At 44.7% G+C, this 22,121-nt stretch overlaps 1 protein-coding gene across 3 annotated transcripts; it reads right to left on the bottom strand.

The window, feature by feature from the left end:
• Positions 1–1,652: 1,652 nt before the first annotated feature.
• RABEPK (Rab9 effector protein with kelch motifs) lies at positions 1,653–21,946 on the bottom strand. 3 transcript variants are annotated; one of them, XM_047699355.1, is made up of 8 exons: positions 21,867–21,945; positions 19,403–19,463; positions 16,130–16,287; positions 12,737–12,889; positions 8,074–8,235; positions 4,879–5,028; positions 2,468–2,617; positions 1,653–1,989 (listed from the first exon to the last, which is right to left on the bottom strand). In XM_047699355.1, the coding sequence occupies exons 2-8, from the start codon at positions 19,453–19,455 to the stop codon at positions 1,697–1,699; spliced, it is 1,119 nt and encodes a 372-aa protein (XP_047555311.1). In that variant the 5' UTR covers positions 19,456–19,463; positions 21,867–21,945; the 3' UTR covers positions 1,653–1,696. The 3 variants fall into 3 exon arrangements, with proteins under 3 accessions (XP_047555311.1, XP_047555312.1, XP_047555313.1); XM_047699356.1 differs by lacking the exon at positions 2,468–2,617 and having other exon boundaries at positions 1,675–1,989; positions 21,867–21,946; XM_047699357.1 differs by lacking the exon at positions 8,074–8,235 and having other exon boundaries at positions 1,675–1,989; positions 21,867–21,946.
• Between the last annotated feature and the right edge of the window lie 175 nt (positions 21,947–22,121).

Below are 22,121 nucleotides of genomic sequence, written 5' to 3'. Positions count from 1 at the left end.
CTCCTCCCCCTTGTTTGTGCTCACACAAGCAGTCTCCCTCTCTGTTGAATAAATAAAATCTTAAAAAAATTTAAAAAGGGACAGAAAAGGTAAACATTCTTACCTAGGCAAGGGTCATTTTTACAGTGCCCAAGGGTGGAGTTGTCTTGAATGTAGTTGAAATTTCCGATTTCCCCTTTAAAACTTTCTAGTGGCTTTTTATTACCAATGCTTTGCAGCTGCTATTCTAAGACTTGGTATGAATGACAGATCATGGATGTTAACTTTATACACCTGGACTTAGTTCAGAACTTTAGGATACAAAGGTGTATTTTAAAACTTCTGCTATGTCAGAATCTCCCTCTCTGAAATTTCTCATTAGTGGTCTGGAGTGGGATCTAGGATGGTGATCCTGAAACCATTTGAAGCCCTACTACAATTGTGGATCAAAGGCAGTCATTTGTATCAAAAGAGGTTCAAGATTACTTTGACTGGTTCCCTGAGGAAACAAATGATCTAAATGAATAATTTGTGTGATCAATAAAGGGCAGGCTCTCTGGTGCTAATAAGAAATCCAATACTGCTCAAGGATAAGTATTTTATAGGTGGGCAACCAGCTGAAAGGTTAATTGGCTAACTGTGGCAGAAATGAAACCTGAGGGCGTGCGTGATTATTTTATTCTGAGGCCCAGACCCTGCTACAGTGCCCCGGAAGAATTTGGACAAGCCTAAAGCGTAATCTTCAGGCCAAATTCCACACAAACCTTAAAAGTGATCTGCAGGGGGCGCCTGGGTGGCTCAGTGGGTTAAGCCTCTGCCTTCAGCTCCTGTCATGATCTCAGGGTCCTGGGATTGGGCCCTACATCGGTCTCTGCTCAGCGGGGATCCTGCTTTCCCCCCTCTCTCTCTGCCTGCCTCTCTGCCTACTTGTGATCTCTATCAAATAAATAAATCTTAAAAAAAAAAGAAAAGTGATCTGCAGTGCTGTGTGCTGTGGTGGTAGCCGGCGGTTGGGAAAGACGAGGACCATTCTTCGTCCCTGTCCCCAGTGGCTCTCAGTACCAAATACCAACAGGCTGCACCTCTTTCTGGAGAGCAGCTCTGAATACTAGAAAGATAGACTTCAACCTGTAAATGTCCATTCCCTGATTTATACAGCCTTATTCTTCAACATCTTTGTGGTCAATTTTCTTTTTTAAAGATTTTATTTTTATGTAATCTCTATATGCATGGGGCATGAATTTACAACCCTGAGATCAAGCATCACATGTTCTACTGCTCCTTTGTAATCAATACTCCAAAGCAATCACATTTATTTAAGCTATATTGCTGGTAAAACCCTTTTAATAGAGGTTTTTGCACTTGGGCTATCCCATTTCCTCACCTACTGTGTAGGTGAGAGCAAGAGGGATATAGTATGCAAAAAATATTTTGGAGGTATAAAACAGCTAAAGTTTCATTTAACTTCTCTGAAAGTCTAGGGGTGCCTGGGTGGCTCAGTGGGTTAAGCCGCTGCCTTCGGCTCAGGTCATGATCCCAGGTCCTGGGTTCGAGCCCCACATCGGGCTCTCTGCTCTGCAGGGAGCCTGCTTCCTCCTCTCTCTCTGCCTGCCTCTCTGCTTACTTGTGATTTCTCTCTGTCAAATAAATAAATAAAATCTTTAAAAAAAAAATAACTTCTCTGAAAGTCTGTCATTTAATAAAAATGTGGCATGTATTAGTCAACTACAGTCACAATACAGTCATTATAGATTTCCCCTTCTGTGTTCATCCCGCCGAACACAAAACAGAGCAGTATGTCAGCCTGACTTTCCTCATGTGAGTCACCACCTTCGGTCACTCCTTTGTCGCTGGAATCCCCTTTCTCAGTATCACAGTTTAGAGTGACAGAATTTGAATCTTCTTTCTCAGAAGTACACATCACTGGCCACGGAATGACACACATGGAATGATCCAGTCGTCCAGGGGGTAGAAAAGTGTCAAATTTAAGCAAGGTCCAATGCTGCTTTTCTATGTTAGAGAAAAGACAAACATACAAAGGCTCTGTGTTAAGAAATTTCCAGAAATGCTCAGTGATTTGCTATATCAGCCCTGACAGAAATAGGAAGCAACAGAAAAATCTAGGGCACCTGGATGGTGCAGTTGGTTAGGTGTCTTGGAATCCTGGTTTTGGCTCAGGTCCTAATCTCAGGGTTGTGAGATTGACCCCATGTCCGACTCTGTACTCAGTGTAGAGTGGGCTTGCGATAATCCCTTTCCCTCTGCCCCTCCCCTTCATGCTGTCTCTCTCTCTCTCCCTAAACTAAATAAATCTTAAAAAACAAAAAACTAATGGCTGCTGCTTTAATGATGTCATTCCCTGAAGTCTGGCCTTTATTCCTTTGGATTTAGATGTGGAGGGAAAAAACAAAGCACCTTGGTACTTTTCAAAGAACAGTCACATTTGCTTAAAAATTTGTTTAAAGACCCACAGTGAACACCTGCTCACCTATGTGATACTGGTACATTGTACCCAGCGCTCCTGTGGGAGTCATCCCTCCAAAGATATACAGGCGTTTCCCCACAGCCACAGCTGAGTGGGCAGCACAGCCTGTGGGAGGTACCCCAGTGGGACTTAGCTTCTGCCACTGCATGTCACCTGCCAAGAGAAAGCAAGTGGGTACAACATGACCTAGAAGATGGATTCCACCTTACCTGTCAGACTCCTGCAGTGTGGTGTGCAAACCGATCCACTCAGCACTCTGAGAGGTAATACAGCAAGGTTTAATGGGCACAGAAATTACTTGAGGGAGCTTCATATTCTCTTTGGGTGTCCAGGGAGGGAGGAGGAGCTCAGTACTCCCTGGTTTTAGCAAGTATCTCAGATGATTCTGACATAAGTGGTCTTTGGAGCTTACCGAATAACAGGATATGATCTTTGGTGAGTGTCACTACTTACTAATTTGGAGCCCAGAAGGATTCAAGTTCTACGTGTGTGCACGTTTTAAATACTAGCACTTCCTTAGAAAGCAAAGTTGGAAGTGCTGGCTAGGCACTTTAAACATTTTGCTTGCTCACAACAGTCATCTGAAACTGATATTACATTTGCCTACTCTCTTTTTAATGGTGAAAAAACAGAATCAAAGACGGAGACACTTGTCCAAGACCTCACAGTTAGCAAGAGGCACAGCTAGAATGTGTGTCTACTCAGGTCTGATGCTAGAACCTGTGTTCTCAACACTCTAATGTGCTGCCTCAAGCACCTGCTCCCAACCTCTTTTGGCAAGGATATTTGCATCTTTTCAAAAAGGCATTGAAATGAGGCACGATATTCTTGCATTTTAGGTTTACAGAATTACCATGGTAGGAAAGGAAGAGAAATTGCCAGGAAGCAGTTCCTCAGCACAAGCGAGTAGGACTTTCTTTTTTAAAATACACATTAAGGGGCACCTGGGTGGATCAGTGGGTTAAAGCTTCTGCCTTCAGCTCGGGTCACGATCCCAGGGTCCTGGGATCAAGCCCCGCATCGGGCTCTCTGCTAAGCAGGGAGCCTGCTTCCTCTTCTCTCTCTGCCTGCTTTTCTGCCTACTTGTGATCTCTGTTTGTCAAATAAATAAATAAAATATTTTAAAAATAAAATAAATACACATTAAAACCCCCGTTGAGGGGTGCCCGGGTGGCCCAGTCAATTCTGCCTTTGGCTCAGGTCATGATACCAGGGACCTGGAATCAAGCCCCATGTCTGGTTCCCTGCTCAGCAGGGAACCTGCATCTCCCTCTCTGTCTGCCCTCTTCTTCCCCCCCACTTGTTTTCTCTCTCTGTGTGTCGAATAAAGCCTTAAAAAACAAATAATTTAAAAATAAAGCCTCAGTTGACTGCTGCAAGGAACACCTCTGTGAAGATATTTTTCCATCTGTCAATTCAAGGCAGGGGCCCAGCATCTCAGAGTTGGAAGGGAGAATCACCCAGCCTAACCAGAACAAGAATCCCAACCAGTGTCACCTAGCCTCAGATGTCACCAACCTAGAGAATCCTTTATTGGGCAAGATAGTCCAAAACACTGCATAGCAGTTCTCCTACCTTCTGCCCACTGTTCTAATTCTTGTATTCTACAGTAACACAAAAGATGTTCATTTGTTTGTCCATCCAAGGCATGCACTCATCACCCTCAATCTACCAGACACTGTGTTAAGTGCTGGAAATATACTGGGGAACAAAAGAGACATAGCCCCTGCCCTAAGGAAGCTCATAGTCTGAAAGAATGACCCAGAATAAGTCCAAGATCTCTAGGACACATCAGCCCTTCAGACCCCTAGAGACAATTCTCATGTTCTCCCTTTCTTCTATTTCGTGTGTGTGTGTGTGTGTGTGTGTGTGTGTGTAAGATTTATTTAAGAAGGAGAGAGAGAGGGAGAGCACGGAGGGAGAAGCAGGCTTCCCTCCTTGAGCAGGGAGCCCAATGTGGGACTCGATCCCAGGATCCAGAGATCATGCATGACCTGACCCAAAAGCAGATGCTTAATGGACTGAGCCACCTAGGTGCCCCCTCTTCCTAGTGTTTTTAACTATTTAGCATGGCTACCTCTAGACACATTCGAAGTTGTCCATGCCCCTCATGGGCACAGGGTTAATGGTTAATGCCAGCCAGGGAATACAAAGAATAATGAATTTTAATGAAGGAGCAGGGTTGTTGGAAGCATAAGAGATAATTAATGGCTGGGTACATAGCAAGTACTCAGAAAGGGATTGCTTTCATTGGTTTTATTATTTATTATTATTCAGGCCACAATTGACAGAAATCTAGCCAAGATTCTGCTAGCTGGCCGGTTACCCACATTTAAGAGCAGCGCTATATTCTCTCAAAGCATATTTTATTTAATTTTAAGAAGACAAACCCCCATGCACTCTACCCTACTTACTTATATCAATGCAATGGAGATCATCATAGAATCTGTCCCCTGCCAAGCCTCCATGGATGAAGAGCTTTGTCCCTACAGCCACCATCACATGACCATGCCGGGGGGATGGAGGTTTTCCAAGTGTTTCTGGCTGTGACCAGGTCATAGTGTCTAGAAAAGTAAATTCACGGACATCAGATGAAAAAGCTAGGAAGAAGAAGCTTCACTTCCCAGCAAAGAGATCTTGGGGTCATTCACTTCAACATGCCAACCCAAGCCAGGCCTCCCTTCTCCCACAGCCCATACAGCCTCTGCCTGAACACTTCTGGGGCTGGAGAATTCACTACCTAACATGCCTGCCCCTTCTACTGGGCATTGGGAAACTATTCTTTGCTTTGGCCTGGAACTGCGCCAGAGTTCAAAAAAATGAGACTGCTTCTTCCATGACAGGCCTTCACAGTATATCTTTGACTGATTTGCTGGAAGCATGGGGGTAAAAAAAGACTACTTTCGGGATGCCTGGGTGGCTCAGTTGGTTGGACGACTGCCTTCAGCTCAGGTCATGATCCTGGAGTCCCGGGATCGAGTCCCGCATCGGGCTCCTGGCTCCGCGGGAGTCTGCTTCTCTCTCTGACCTTCTCCTTGCTCATCCTCTCTCTCACTGTCTCTCTCTCAAATAAATAAATAAAATCTTAAAAAAAAAAAAAGACTACTTTCAAACGTAGCAGGGCCTGCTAAAGTGTCAGTATAGAGTAGGAGTCAGAACACGAGGTATGGAGTTAAAACTGGCTCATTGAACAACTTTGTGGCCTTGTACCAGCGAATTCCCTAAGCTCTAGTTTTCACAGTTGTAAAATGGGGGTAAGCATACTACCTAGCTCTCAGGGTTAAAGTATGGATTAAATGAGATGATGTACATAAGGCATAGGCTCAGAGGAAGTACTCAGTGCATGAGAGTTTGTGTTAGAATTGCTATGGGTGGCATGTCTAAAGGTTGTGCATGGAGCCCCACTGTTTGAAGGAATACAGTTTGAAATAATCTGAAAAAGGTTTATGCACAAACACATTCATCATAGCATTGTTTGTAAGAGAGGAGAACTGAAAATAGCTTCAGTGCCTCAACAGGTTATTACTACAGTCATGACAGAACAGTATGTATTTATTAAAAATGTTGAAGACTGAGGCACGTAGCTGGCTCAGTCAGTAGAGCACGAGACTCTTAATCTCAGAATCAGTTCTAGGCCGACCCTGGGTGTGGAGCCTACAAACAAAAAGGGGCACCTGGGTGGCTTAGTGGGTTAAAGCCTCTGCCTTCAGCTCAGGTCATGATCCCTGGGTCCTGGGATTGAGCCCCAGGACGCCTGCTTCCTCCTCTCTCTCTGCCTGCCTCTCTGCCTACTTGTGATCTCTGTCAAATAAATAAATAAAATCTTAAAAACAAACAAACAAATAAATAAAAATGGTGAAAACCGGGGCACCTGGGTGGCTCAGTGGGTTAAAGCCTCTGCCTTCGGCTCAGGTCATGATCCCAGGGTCCTGGGATCGAGCCCCACATTGGGCTCTCTGCTCAGCAGGGAGCCTGCTTCATCCTCTCTCTCTGCCTGCTTCTCTGCCTACTTGTGATCTCTGTCTGTCCAATGAATAAATAAAACATTAAAAAAATAAAAATAAAATAAAAATTTAAAAAAATGGTGAAAACCTCCTGATCACAGGGAAAGTGCTCAAATGAAAAATATAGGATACAAATATTACATGTAGAATTATCTCTGCTATTTTTTAATTTTATTTATTTTTATTAAGTAGACTCTACGCCCAACCAGTCCCATGCTCTAGTGACTAAGCCAGCCAGGTGCCCCATCTCTGCTGTTTAAAAAAAAAACAAAAAGACTGTAAACACACTGAGAAGTGAATAATTTCGGAGTGATAGTATTTTATATATACAAATACATATAAAGCATACATATATATGTACATTTTTTCCTCAATCCTTAGAGTTTCATGTATTCAAAACCAACATTAGTTAAAAACTTTAAAAACTTCCTTAAAAGATTTGCAAAGAGAAAAGTCATATACTGTGATGTGTCTTCATTCTTCCAATTTTACTTTGGAAGTTTGAAATTTTGCTTATTCCATCTTCTCAAAAAAGGCTGCATCTCTCTTGAAAAACACACATGAAAACTATTTTGGTCACGTTATTTGTAAATTGTTATTCATCAGTGCCTACTAGTAAGAGGAAGAAATGCAAATAAATGCTCCTTACGTAAAAATTTGGCAAGAGGTCTCATAATTCCAAATGTTTACATCTTTTTCACCCAGGAACTCCACTCCTCAGCGTCTAATAAATGTTGGTAACATACACAAAAATTAATGTATATGTTCGCTGTCACACTGTCAGCAAAAAGTCAATCAGTAGGAAAATGAACGCAGAGCCTACCCACAGGATAGGCTCTGCAAGGAAACTGGTATTCACTTAGAAGACAGCCATGTGTGTGATTAAATGAAGGGATCATCACGGTTCATCTTCCTGAAGTGCTCCCTGTACGCCTGCCACTCTACTATGCACCATATCACATTATCTCACTTAATCTTCCCAGCTCTTTTTAGTAGGCCCTATTGCTATCTCTATTTACAGATCAGTAAACTAAGACCTAGAGAGATTGACTGGTCAGAAGTAATATAGGAAGTGTGTGTCAGGTCTGGTCCTGAGTCCAGGTTCAGCAGCCTCAAAAATGCATGCTTTCACATACAGAGGTTGAGCCCCACCCCTGCAAACGTAAGCCGCAGATGTATTTATAATCTGATCCCCTGTGTGTGTTCCAAGGTTTCTGTATCATTTCAAAATTCGCAGAAAAGTCATAAATATCCATTTACCACATATGTCTGATTTATAAAGGCATAGGCAAGTCTAGGAGGAGACGTCGGGAACTGCTAAGAGTGTTTCCCTCTGTTTGGGGAGTAGAAAGGAAAAGGCTAAAGAGGAAACTTTGGCTTTTTTTTGCTTTATAAATTACACTGTTTAAATATTTTAAATTGACCATTTTATACCTTTTTAAATGCACATGTTGCTGTGGTAAGGGACACGTCGAAGACATCTAGAAGTGAGACACTCAGACAAAGTGTCATTTTCTAACCTCTGCCTCCTACATCAGGTAAGCTGTAGGCTGGGGTGGCTCTGACCTGGTACGTGGCAGCCCTAGGGGACCCGCCAGTCCATACTTGCGTCAAACACATGCAGCTTCACATCCTGCACGGGCTGGGCACCTCTCTCTCCGCCCCCAAAGACATACAGCTGGTTTCCAATGGCTGCAGAGGATGTGTGGAATGTTCTTGGGGAGGGCGGAGGACTGGTCACCTCAGGCACGGTCCAAGTCCTCGTTTCTGGTCGGGAGAGAAAAGGCAGGCACCTAAAATATCCAGGCTGATGGACCTCATATCTTGACTCTGAGGCTAGGCACAGTTACCTTCCACACCCCCACCCCCAAGGTGGACAGCAGAAGTCTAGGAGGGTTCTCGTGCCAAGGAAATCAAGGAGGGGTGACAGGGGATACTGAGAATTTTCTCAGATAGAGTCAAATCCCCCAAGACTGAAAATTAAGAATGAGGTTAATTTGGTTTTAGACATCTTCCTTCAAACATCCCCTCTGAATGCTCTTCTCCTTTGCTGACTACCCTGGGCCCATTCAGAGCAGCCCAACACCTGCTAAAATTCTCCCCACTAGTGGCTAGTGGCTAGAACCAAATGTGCCAAATTTCCCAGACTATGTGGCCATTAAAAGAAAATAGATAAAGCAATCATAGTGTCAGAAGTAATAATAATAGCTCCTTCTAAATAGTCCGTACTAAGTAAATATTAGTTTCTCCATTTTACAGATAAGGGAATTGAAGCAGAGACAGATGAAGTCATTTGTTTAAAGTGACATGGCTAGGGGCACCTGGCTGCCTCAGTCAGTGGAGTGTGCAACTCTTGATCTTGGGGTTGTGAATATGAGACGCACATTAGATGTGGAGATTTACTTAAAAAATAAAATCTACAATAAAATAAAATAAAGCTAATAAATGTCTGAGTTGGGATTCAGATTCCATTCAGTAATACCAAGATCGATGTATTTTTCACTCTTCTGACTTGAGAATAAAATTGAACCACCTGGGGGAGATCCAAAGAAGCTTCTCTCTTTTTAGAATGCAGCATTAGTTTTATAGAAACAGATGCATTGATTGAGCCCCTTCCTTGTGCAGAAACCTTGTCCTTAGCATTTTGTCTGTCATCCCCACTCAGTTCTAGAAGGTGGCTGGAAAGCGGCCTCATTTTGTAGGCGATGGAACTGAAGCTCAGAAAATTTAAACCCTTCCCCCCAGGTAAGAGCGCTTGTGAGTAGCAGAGCAGAAGTTTGAACTGAGATCTGTCAAAATCCCCACGCTCGTGCCACCACAACACCCGGGGAATTATTTCTTGCCTAGGAAATTCTATGCCTTTTGTAAATGTCTTTTAGTTGTTTTTTAAAGATTTTTATTTGAGAGAGAACCAGTGGGGAGATGGGGCAGAGAGAGGGAAGGAGAAGCAGGTTCCCCGCTGAGCAGGGAGCCTGACATGGGTCTCGATCCCAGGACGCTGAGATCATGACCTGAGCCAAACACAGATGCTCAACTGAGAGAGCCACCCAGGTGCTCCTGTAAAGGTCTTCATTCAGCATCCAGCGTGCCACAGGAAGCATCTGTAACATGTATGGAACTCAAACACAAACCTGAAGATGAAACAAGTCTCAACCTCTATCTAAAGCAAAATGTAATTATCTCGAGAGTTATGGATCTTGGAGAGCTTTTGGATCTTAGGGGGAGTTAGAAGGTACACATCCTCTGGGATCAGAAAATCCTGGCATTGTATTGCTCCCACATCAAAACACCAGCACAAATAACCACAAAGGACTCCTAAGCCTTTCAACAGACTGGACTTAGTAACGAAATAGCTAATGACTCACATTTTTCATATTTTGGGGGCATCGTGTCAACTTATACTTTCTAGAAGAGGAAAGGGATCTGGTAGAGAGTCAACTCCTCTGACAGAGGCTTTCTAAATTCTCTTTATTTTATTCAAATGGATGCCATCATTGAAAATCAAAAGGCTGGGGATCCAGATTCCATCTGCTAAACCATAGCTACATCAATCACAACAATTACCGAGCATTAATTGTGTGCCAGATACCGAGTGAATTTACATCCTGGCCAAACTTAACAAGGTAAGAACTATGACTATCCCAATGGAACAGAAGACAAACTGTCTGCAAGCAAGCATCTTATTGACAGAGCACTGGGCAAAAGTGGACTGCCATGTGAAAAATGTTCAGGCTGCTCATTCTTAACAAAATGCATATTTAAATAATTAGATAAAAGTCTGTTGCCGGGGCATCTGGGTGGCTCAGTGGGTTAAAGCCTCTGCCTTCGGCTCAGGGCATGATCTCAGGGTCGTGGAATCGAGCCCTGCTTCAGGCTCTCTGCTCAGCAGGGAGCCTGCTTCCTCCCTCTCTCTCTGCCTGCCTCTTTGCCTACTTGTAATCTCTGTCTGTCAAATAAATAAATAAAATCTTAAAAAAAAAAAAAAAGTCTGCTGTCTATTGAATCAGCAGTGTTTAAAAATGATAAATTCAAGAGCGCCTGGGTGGTTCAGTGGGCTGGCCTCTGCCTCCAGCTCGGGTCATGATCTCAGGGTCCTGGAATCGAGCCCCTCATCGGGCTCTCTGCTCAGCGGGGAGCCTGCTTCCCCCCCTCTCTCTCTGCCTGCCTCTCTGCCTACTTGCGATCTCTCTCTCTCTCTGTCACTCTGTCAAATAAATAAATAAAATCTTTTTAAAATAAAAAGATAAATTCAGGGGTGCCTGGCTGGCTCACTGGCAGAATGTCCAACTCTTGATCTCAGGGTTATGAGTTCAAGCCCCACACTAGGCACAGAGATTACTTAAAAACAAAATCCAAAATAAATAAATAAATAAATAAATAAATCCTGGGGCGCCTGGATGGCTCAGTTGGTTAAGCAACCAACTCTTGATTTCAGCTCAGGTCTTGAGCTCATGGTTGTGAGTTCAAGCCCATGTGAGTTTAATCCCCATGTTCAAGGCCCAGGTTGTGAGTTCAAGTCCCACGAAAAATAAATAAATAAAATCTTAAAAATAAAAGATAATTTCAATGCCAGTCAGGAGTGAAAATGCACTATTAATCAGAGCTGGAGAGAGCAGCAGTTGGAAAACTCTGGAGAGCAAGTCGGTAGCATGGATCAAAAGCCTTTAAGTTCATAGTGTTTTACTTCGGTCTTTTTTATTCTGGGCATGAATATTTTTTTTAAAATATTTTATTTATTTATTTATTTGACAGATAGAAATCACAAGTAGGCAAAGAAGCAGGCAGAGAGAGAGGAGGAAGCAGGCTCCTCACCGAGCAGAGAGCCCAATGTGGGGCTCGATCCCAGAACCCCGGGATCATGACCTGAGCCGATGGCTTTAACCCCCTGAGCCACCCAGGCGCCCCCTGGGCATGAATTCTAAGCAAACAATTGTCAATCACTTCTGAACAAAGATGTTCACACCTTGTTATTTACAATGGTAAAAATCTGAAAACAAACTAAGTATAGTGTTGTCACAAAATGGAGGATCATGCAACCATTAAAAGTGATGTTAAAGCAAAGTTAATAGGAAACTATTTCTACAGTAACTATGAAATGAAAAGGAAAAAGGTACCATAGTGTAGAATTGAAATAGTATGAACTCAGGCTTACAAAAATGCAGAGAAATAAAAGAAAGGAAGCACACAGAGAGGTTATCAGTACCCTGAATGTCATAGGATCGTGGATGTCTTCTGTCCACGTTACACTTTTTTCAAATATTTTACAATGAATTATGTTTATGAAAAGAAAACAACCCAAAATTTTTAACTACAATTTTTTTTAAACTACAATTTTTAACAAAAAGACAAGTCCACCTCCCCTGGGAAGTTCAGGAACATTCTCTCAGAAGAGATGTTCATAAACTGTTTTGTCTGTGATAAAACTGCCAGTGAGGCGGGGCAGGAACTTTGGCTAAAAGAAACATAAAAGGAGGATCTGTCAGGGTTTCTTAACTTTGGCACAATTGGCATTTGAGTCTAGATAACTCGGCATAATGGGGTGCTGTCCTGTGGATTACAGGATGGATAGCAGCATCTCTGGCTTCTGCCCACTAGATGCCAGTAGCAACCCCCCACACCCCAAGTTTGATCACCAAAAATGTGTCCAGACTTGGCCAAATGTCCCCTGGGGGACACAGTCACCCCCATTTGAGACCCCCTGATCTAGGTGACAGGTTCTAGGCTGGCTCAGTCACTGACTCCCTGGTGACTTTAGGAAACTCAGTTCCCCTTGACCTGGCTGCCCACTTGGCAGAGCTGTTCTCGGAAGTTTCTTCCAGTTTTGGCTTTTAAGAACTTGATGGTTGTACATAGTATGAGGCGGGGTAGGGGGGATGTAATTCTGTTATTTTCAGATTCTGCTAGATGTTAAAATTCCTTTTTTCAGGCACCTGGGTGGCTTAGTCAGTTAAGCGTCTGCGTTCAGCTCAGGTCATGGTCCCAGGGTCCTGGGATCGAGCCCTACATCGGGCTCCCTGCAGAGAGCGGGGAGTCTGTTTTTCCCTCTCTCTCTAGCCCTCATCCCCGCTGATGCTCTCTCGCTTTCTCTCTCACATAAATAAGTAAAATCTTTAAGAAAAAAAATACAAAAAATGAAAATTCCTATTTTCTATGAGGTAAGCAAAGTTAAATGAATTATTCAGGACAATCCAAATGAGTTTTGCTCCAGGAAATGGAATCAGAATTACTTCTTTATTTAGGTAAATAAAAATAACTTTTGGCTACTTACCAGAATTAAGAACTTGCAGGCAATTGCGATTTCCTGACTGGTCAGCACCTCCAAACACCCAGATGGTATGAGGTGCACAAGAGGGAACGAAGCTGGCATGCTCATAACGGGGCAAGAGGCCCTCCACAGCGGCCAAATCCCACCGGTATGTTCCTAGAAGACATTTCACTCAGCCCCTGCACTGGAGCTGCCAACTGCTTCTATCGGTTGGCAGACTTGAGGGAGGGGAAAATGGTCAAAAGCGTAAGTGAACAATTATCAGGTCACTTGCAGGAGAATATGGTCAAATTCTAAAAAGTCCTATAATAGAAACTTCAGGGGTAATCTGCCTAGTCCAGAAACCCTTCTCTAGGGAAACTGTCCCCATTTTCCCAACCACCAGGGTAGAGATCCCAGAAGACCTGTTTATATTACAAAACATTGACTTTCTGGCTTCAGCTGGTTGGTTCAAAGGTAGTCACTTGACCCAAAATAGGTTAATCAGAACCTCCCTCCAGAGAAGCTGGAATTCAAACAGATTTCTGAATTTCTTCTATCATGTGTAGAGAAAGAGCTAAAGTCAAAGTCCAGAGAAGAGAAAAGAAACACCAACATAAAGAAGTAGATCTCCCCAGAGAGAGTGAGGGAGAAAGTAGATGGTTTTTGATGGCTTTCCAATTCCTTTTTCTGCTCTCTCCTGAGGATAGGCTGTATTTCCTATGTTTAGATTCTTCCTTATTTTTCTGCCGGTTTAAGAGAATTTCTGTTACCTTCAACTAAATGATTTCTGGCTAAAACAAGTTCACAACTGCCAAGGGGAGTAAGCCATTATCCCCATTTTACAGGGCACTGAAGCCCAAATGGTTGACAGCTTAGCCAGGGTCACAAAGCTAGTACTAAGTCCCACAAAAACTGTATGTGATCTAATCAGTGAGTTTCTTGAGGGCAGGAAGAGATTTCACTTGCCTTTGATTTCCTAGTGCCCGGTGTAATTCAGATGTCTACGTAGGAGGGAAGGTGGCAAATTGGGGGATGAGAACCCCCCTGAGAGGGGCATCTCTACTGTTGCCATGTAGATATGCAGGGCTACTGATGTCAGATCTCCCAAAATTATCAGAAGCCAAACCATTTCCATTTTTATATGTAGACCTTTGCACATTTGGTTGGTGAACAACTTAGATCAAAATAATAACAGCCATGTGACATGGACCTAACAAACTTGTACGTGGGCCACTGGTTTTCTTTTGCCTATTGCGTGTAGCCCAGGGTGGCTACCATTCCTTCCTTCCTTCATTCATTCATTCATTCATCCATCCGTTTATCTATCCACCCAAATACTTAAAAAGTACCTACTCTGGGGGGCCTGAGTGGCTCAGTCGGTTAAGTGTCTGACTCTTGATTTTGGCTCAGGTCATGTTCTCAGGGACAGGAGACCCAGCCCCAAGCAGGGTTCTGCACTGAGAGCATGGAGCCTGTTTAAAGAATCTCTCCCTGTCCCTCTCTCTCTGTACCCTACTCCCATTTGTGCCCTCACTCTCTCTCTAACCAAAAAAAAAAAAAAAAAAAAAAAAAATTTAATTTTTTAAAAAGCACCTACTCTGTGCCAGACACTACGATAGTGGCTTGGGATACAATGATGGATAATATAACTATGTTCCTTGTTTCCAAGGAACCCTTGTGGGGAAGACAGACAAAAAAGCAATCACATGGGATAAGAGCTGTGAAGGGGGAGAAGAATGGGAAAGCACAGAATACTATGGGAATACAGAAGGTGGGCTGTCACACTGTGATTTATATTAAGCAATACATACGGGATCTTTGTCACTTCCAGGCACAGAGCTCTTAAGACCCTTGGAATTTCCAAAACTATAAGATTGAAAAGGTGTCTTATGTAACAAGAACCTGGATTTACGTTTATGAGGTGACTTCTGGAAAGCCCTAACGATGGGGGCTGGTTGTCAAGGGAACTAACCATATGATTAGAAGTTTGGAACTTTCAGCCCCAACCTCCCACCCCCACCTCTAGGAAAGGTAGAGGGGATAGAGGTTGAATCAATCACCAGTGGCCAGTAATTGAATCAATCATGCCTGTGTAAAGAAGCCTCCAGAAAAACCCAGAAGAAGGGGTTTGCAGAGCATCCAGGTTGGTAAACACAAGGAGGTGCTGGGAGACCGTGCACCTGTAGAGCATCTGGAAGCTCCGTCCCCTTCCCCCGTTCCTTGCCCTATGCATCTCTTCCATCTGGTTGTTGCTGAGTTATATCCTTTTATAATAAACCAGTGATCTAGTAAGTAAACGATTTTCCCAAGTTCTGTGAGCCACTCTAGCAAATTAATGGAACCTGAGGAGGGGATCATGGGAATCTTTGATTTAAAGTTGGTAGGTCAGAAGCACAGGCAGCAACCTGAACTTACAGTTAGTGTCTGGAGTGGGGAAGGGGTGAGAAAGTCATATAGGACTGGGCCCTTCACCTGTGGGATCTGATGTTAAGTCCAGGTGGATCGTGTCAGAACTGAACCAAGTTGTGGGACACTCAGCAGGTGTTGCAGAATTGCTTCATGTGGGGGAAGATCCCCAGATATTTGGGGGCCAGCAATGAGGAACTGAGACTAGTGTTAAGAGGAGAGATACGAGTAGAAATGCCTAAACTAGTCCAGAAGCAGCAGGGAAATCTTCCTGATGGAAGTGATAGTTAATCTGAGATCTTAAAGATGAATAGTAGCTACATGATAGGGAAAGGGAAGAGCCTTCCAAGCAGAGGAAACAATATGTGCAAAGCCTTGGAGACCAGAGATTTAGACGCGTCCAAGGAACTGGAGGATACTCAGTGTAGCAAATGTGGGTTTGGGAGAGCCAAGAAATGAGCTGGGAAAGCTTGAAACATGGGAGGGACATGGTCAGATTGTATTTTAGACAGTACTCTCTGGCTAGGTATAGAAAATGCACTGTAAAGGGGTAAACTTGGAAACAGGGAGACCAGAGAAGAGGCTGTTGGAATGTTTAGTGGAGAAATAATAATGCTTGGACTGCAATAGTAGTATGGGAAATGGACAGACACGGATGAAGATAGAGACACTTGAGACTTGGTGATTAATTGGATATGTGGATGGAAAACGAGATAGATCATCTATGTCTCCTAGAGGACTATTTGATGAAGGAATGGTTGAATGTTTAGGGCTCTAAACAGACACTGTGCACCCCCACCCCCCCAAAAAAAGAAGCTACTGGTTGGGGGGATGTGTTCCAGAGATCTGCTGAGACCTTAGGGAATTCTCAGGGATGTTCATTTCCTTAGAGGACAACCCTGCTCTCTGGTTGGAACCGGTGTTCTGACAAATGCTCTGGTCATGGCCAGTGTAGCACAAGCTCTGCTCTTTGGCTAAGGACACCCGCCCCACAGGTGCTGGTCTTACCCAGGTCCAAGATGTGCACATCTGAGAAGCTCTTGTGTGGATCTGCTCCCCCAACAATGAAGACCTTCCCACTCTTGGCGTCACCAACTGGAGGTAAATAAGAACAGCTGTGGCCAACCCGAGCACAGGGGCTCTCTCCAGGCAGGGTCAAGGTGTACCTGCCAAAGGAGGATGTATTTAGGAGACCTGGGCAGCAGCGTGTTTTTTCCACTCCAATGAAATACTCCCCCAGGATGAGGGCTCTAATACACACACACACACACACACACACACACACACACACACCACACACACACACACTTTAAGTTGTATCCGGCACAGCGGTATTTCCCTGATTAATCATAGTACCTTGCATTTGCACATAACCTTGGACTTTTCAGTTTTGTCACTACTTCATCTCACGTTAGCCTAATGGGGATGCCCTGGACTAGTAACTGTCCCCACTGGGTAGACAGGGAAACTGACAGCCAGAAAAGTTCAGTGGTGTGTCCTGGCATGAGATGGGAGTCGTGAGCATGGTTTATGAATTCAGGCAGACTGGGTTCAAGCCCCAGGTCAGATGCTTTTGAGACGCGTGACCCTTCGGAAGTCATTTAACCTTTCTAAATCCTCCTTAGTTTCCTCATTTGTAAAATGAGGATGGCAATAGTTCTTACCTGGGAAGGGTAAGATAAGGTCTTGTAACCAGTGCAGGGAGGGTCTCAATGAATGGTGGCTAGAGCTTCATGTGCACTCACATAGGAACCTACAGCCCCAGCTCTTTAGCCACAAACCCTCGATGCATTGTCAAGTAATATCCTCCAGAACGTGCTGATTTTAAGAGCTTTCCCAGACTATTCATAAAGCTTGACCTGATAGAAGCCAGAGCTAGGACTCAAAAAAAAAAAATCAAATACGGGACCCATCCATCTCATTCTCTAAAGTTATTCTGAACATGACTGTGAAAACATACTTCAAACTTCCTGGTTGGAAAAGAAAATTCTGCAGCTGTTTCTCAGGCCCTGTCTCATTTGACCTCTCTGGCATCTGATGGTCCTGATTCTTCCCTCCTTCTTGTACTTTTCTCCTTACCTGGTTCCCCACATCTCTTCTTTTTGTTCTCCACCCATCTTTCTGGCTGCTCCTTTTTTTTTTTTTTTTTTTAAGATTTATTTATTTATTTATTTGACAGACAGAGATCACAAGTAGGCAGAGAGGCAGGCAGAGGGAGAGAGAGGAGAAAGCAGGCTCCCCGCTGAGCAGAGAGCCCGATGCGGGGCTCGATCCCAGGACTCTGGGATCATGACCTGAGCCGAAGGCAGAGGCTTTAACCCACTGAGCCACCCAGGCGCCCCTGCTCTTTTGTTTTTGTGCTCTGAATCTTTCCCCACGAGCTGTCTCCGGAGGCTTAGTACCCCTGGATTTTCTTTGCTTCTCAGTCTCCGTTTGCTAACCTAATCAAGTTCATCGGCACTGATGGTCTCAGTTACCACCCACCTATATATTCATCAGTGATTTCCAAGTCTCCATTTCTTTTCCAGATCTCTCTTCTGATAACCAGATTCACACCTCCTATTATCTCCTGAGTGATTACCAACAATATATCATGCCTGAGGCTAACTTCCTGACAACCCTGGTTTCCCTTAATCTGCACAAAACCCCTTTGAGGACAGTACTATTTTTTTTTAAGATTTTATGTATTTATTTATTTATTTGTCAAAGAGAGAGAGAGAGCACAAGCAGGCAGAGTGGCAGGCAGAGGCAGAGAGAGAAGCAGGCTCCCGGCTGAGCTAAGAGCCCGATGTGGGACTCAATCCCAGAACCCTGGGATCATGACCTGAGCAGAAGGCAGCGGCTTAACTGACTGAGCCACCCAGGCGGAGGACAGTACAATTATCATCATCTGCCTTTTACAGCTGAGGGCCCAAGACATCAAAAGATTAAATAACTTATCCAAGTGTACACAGCCACCCAGATGCCTGGTGAAGAAGACAAAAAATTCCTGTCTTCAGAGCCCTTATGGATTAGTTGGGAAGAGAAATATTAAATGGGTAATTTCACAAATATCCATTTTATTTTAATTGTGCTATAAAAGAGTACAAGGGATATATTTATTGTATGACAACACATCATAAGGGGGCCTTAACCTGTATAAGGAGAGGTGGGAGAAGGAGGTGGTTAGAGAAGGCTTCCTGAAGAAGCATCATTTGAACTGAGAAATGAGTAGAAGTTAGCTGGACAAAGAGAGGGATGAAAGATGGAGGGAAAGAGTGACCCAGGTAGAGGCCAGTATCAGAGTTTGTAGTGCAAGGTGTGTTAAAGAAGAGAAAGAGAACAAAGGATGAGTTAGGGTACTTGAGATTGGAAAGACAGGCAGGGACAGATCATGCAAAGTCCAATGGGCCATTTGAAGGACTCTGGTTTTTATCTTAAGATCAAAGAGGCACAAGGGGTGCCTGGGTGGCTCAGTGGGTTAAGTATCTGCCTTCGACCTGGGTGATGATCTCAGGATCCTGGGTTTGAGCCCTGCCTTGGGCTCCCTGCTCAGTAGGGAGTCTGCTTCTTCTTCTGCCCCTCCCTGCTGGTGCATTCACACTCTGTCTCTCTCAAATGAATGAATAAAATTTAAAAAAAAAAAAAAAAGAGAGAGAGCTCAGAGAGGCATAAAGGGTTTTAAACCAGGGAATGCCAGGATCAGATGTATGTTGGCTTGCTCTCCCAGTGGACACTGGGAAGCCGAACTGGAAGCAAGGTCCTACAGAAGCACTGCCTCCCCACTACAGACTTCTGTGAGCCCTGCTTCAGTGCTGACCACATTTCCTCACCATCACCTGCTCCGGGCAGCCCCTAGGATGTGGAGACTATTCGCCTCTGTACCTTCAGCACCTACACGGCAGCTGCCCCTGTCGGGCCAGTGTTAGCTGAATAAAGGGTTGGTTGAGCCAGCAGCCGAGAAACAGTAAGGCCGGTGTAATCTAAATCCACTTCCCTAAAAATCTGAAAAGTGAGTCACAGCTTGAGGCAAGACACGGTGTTGGAGCTGAGGCTGCCAGATGGTCAGTGCCTTACTCTTCCTAGAAAATGGATTTTAATAAAATCAACATCTGCTCTGCAATAATTATTACCCCACTATCTTTCCTCTGAAGACCTTTCCAGACAGTTTGAGTCTAATTACCAGCAACTACAGACAGTTTCATCTTTCCCGTTTTTCATAGATGATCAAATATGAAAGTAAACAACTTAACATGAAACAAAAACTCTTGTTTTTCTCTGTCTGAATCCTTCCTTACAGACCATGTTGCTTTCCTGGGCTTGTCTCCAGGCTCCAAGACTGGCAGCAGCTTCATGGTGTCCTCTGCATAAGAAAGAAAGGCACTTTTTAGACATTTTAGATTATCTTCCACCTAAAACACAGAACAAATCAGGTCAGTTTCTTCCTTAAAAACTTTCCTTTTGGGCACCTGGGCGGCTCAGTGGGTTAAGCCTCTGCCTTCGGCTCAGGTCATGATCTCAGGGTCCTGGGATCGAGCCCCACATCGGGCTCTCTGCTCAGCGGGGATCCTGCATCCCCCTCTCTCTCTGCCTGCCTCTCCCTACGTGTGACCTCTCTGTCAAATAAACAAATAAAATCTTAAAAAAAAAAAAAACTTTCCTTTTGAGGTGCCAATTCCTAGGGCCTGATTAATTTGAATAAGCATTACCAACCCTTTGATATACAGTTATATTTGGGAGGTAAATATAATACAACTTTATTAACACAATTATACAAGGTTTTTGGTTAAAGTTTTCTGTGTATCTGTGATTTTCATGGAGAAGGGGAATATACAAAAGAATTTTCAGGGGGACACCTGGGTGGGTCAGTTGGTGTCTGCCTTCAGCTCAGGTCATGATCCCAGGGTTATGGGATCGAGTCCTGCATTGCGCTCTCTGCTTAGTGGGGAGCCTGCTTCTCCCTCTACCTACTGTTCCCCCTCCTTCTGCGCTTCTCCCTCTTCCTGCTGGTCCCCCTACTGGTGTATTCGCGCTCTCTCTGTCAAGTAAGTAAAATCTTACAAAAATTTTTTTTCAGGGGCCATAAAATATTCACACTCATCAAAAGATAAAATATTTAGTTTTATTTATTTTTTTAAGGTTATTTCTTTTAATAATCTCAATGTCATATATGGGACTCGAACTCATAATCCGGAGATCGAGTCACGTGTTCTTCCAACTGAGCGAGCGAGGCACTCCAAAAGATAAAATATTTTATTTTATTTTATTTACATTTTTTTTAAAAGATTTGATTTATTTATTTGACAGACAGAGATCACAGGCAGAGAGGCAGGCAGAGAGAGAGGAAGGGAAGCAGGCTCCCCGCTGAGCAGAGAGCCCGACGCGGGGCTCGATCCCAGGACCCTGGGATCATGACCTGAGCCGAAGGCAGAGGCCTAACCCACTGAGCCACCCAGGCGCCCCTATTTTATTTACATTTTAAAGATTTATTTATTTGGGGAAGGGAGCAGAGGAATAGGGAGAAGTCCCAAGCCAACTCAGTGTGTAACCTGAAGGTGGGGGGCTGGATCCCATCACTCCAGAGATTACCACCCCAGCTGGAAACCAAGAGGTGGAGGCTTAACGGACTATACCACCCAGACATCCCAAACAAAATATTTTAAAAGCCTGGGAAATACTGAACTCTGGGATAAATCCTGGCCTCAGCGTGGATTTCAAAGCCTTCTGGACTCAACCTTCTTCTCAGGAACTCAGCTCTACACTTCTTGCTATAGTGCCCTATTCTTGTTGTATGTGTTGTTTCTAACACGGCGGTCCCTTTCATATCTTGTATCTTTTTTTTAAAGATTTTATTTATTTATTTGACAGGGAGAGAGATCACAAGTAGGCAGAGAGGCAGGCAGAGAGAAAGAGGGGGAAGCAGGCTCCCTGCTGAGCAGACAGCCGGATTGGGGGGGGGGGGGTGGAATGCGAAGCTCCATCCCAGGACCTTGAGATCATGACCTGAGCAGAAGGCAGAGGCTTAACCCACTGAGCCACCCAGGCACCCCCATATCTTGTATCTTGTGCTACCTCCCCTACCTGAAATGTCTCTTCCAATCGTGTCAACTAGGAAAATCCCAATGAACCTCCAAAGCTCAGGTCAAACGTACCCCCCCACCCCCCTTCTCGGTGTAACCTTCCCTGATTTGTTGCTTTCCATTTACATCCTCAAGTTACTTCCTTCTCCCTCTGCAGGTTATCCAGCCACCATCATTGCAGGGATCACCCTGAAGGTCATTATCTATTTAAAGGTCTCTAGTTTAGATTCTGCACTAAATTCCAACAGAACTGGGCCTCTCAGATTCATCCAGAGAACCTACAAATGGGCTCGGCTTAGAGTAGAACTGAGGGATGAGTGAAGAAAGAAAATGGATGAGATTCCTGGGAGATAAATGGATAAACCCATCCTTTGGCCTAAGCCCCTGACCACGGTCCGCAAGACCCAGTGGGGTAAACTTCGAATGGGCGGGGACTTCCTACAGCCACCCCTGCCAGTCCCATCCCCCAGTCTCATCCCCGCGTGGCAGCGATAGAGGACAGGAGTCTGGATCGAGAGAGCAGAGGCTGGTTTCCTTCCGTCATTGTCGCCGGGCCGGAGTCCGATCGCACCCTCCCCAGGGCTCTCCACCAGGCCCGGGCCCATTACCCTAAAGGATGGGACCGCCCCCGCCCAGGATAGCTTGAGACCCACCGCCCGGAGAATCCCAGACCCTGACCGCATTACCTGCGGCAGCTAAGGACGGTCCCGGTTGTGGCTCCGCCCTTAATGTGGGCGGGGATTCCAACTTCGCCCCGCCCCCAGACCCGGAAGAGCCCAGCGGCCAACCGCTCTCCAGCTCTCGGCTCCCAGGACCCGGCCTCCAGGGCGCGCCCTCGTGACGGTACCAGGAGAGCTCCTCCTCGCCCTCCCCGAGTGTCGACCAGGCCGAGCGGAAACTAAACTGGCTGGCCGTCCCTGGGGCCGTTCCTCCCCGGCAGT

The sequence above is a fragment of the Lutra lutra genome, chromosome 13 (genome assembly GCF_902655055.1).
Source record: "Lutra lutra chromosome 13, mLutLut1.2, whole genome shotgun sequence".
NCBI classification, from domain to species: Eukaryota; Metazoa; Chordata; class Mammalia; order Carnivora; family Mustelidae; genus Lutra; species Lutra lutra.
The sequence above is the reverse complement of the archived record's forward strand: the minus strand, read 5'-3'. Positions and strand labels throughout refer to the sequence as shown.

Bases quoted from the DNA above. Each gene is read 5' to 3' on its own strand.
- RABEPK (XM_047699355.1), bottom strand. From the start codon at position 19,455: ATGAAGCTGCTGCCAGTCTTGGAGCCTGGAGACAAGCCCAGGAAAGCA. The intron at 16,288-19,402 runs GTCTGTAAGGAA...CTCCTTTGGCAG, and splicing joins AAGCCCAGGAAAGCAACATG to GTACACCTTGACCCTGCCTG. The intron at 5,029-8,073 runs GTATGGACTGGC...TTACTTTTCTAG, and splicing joins GCTGCATGTGTTTGACGCAA to ACACTATGACCTGGTCACAG.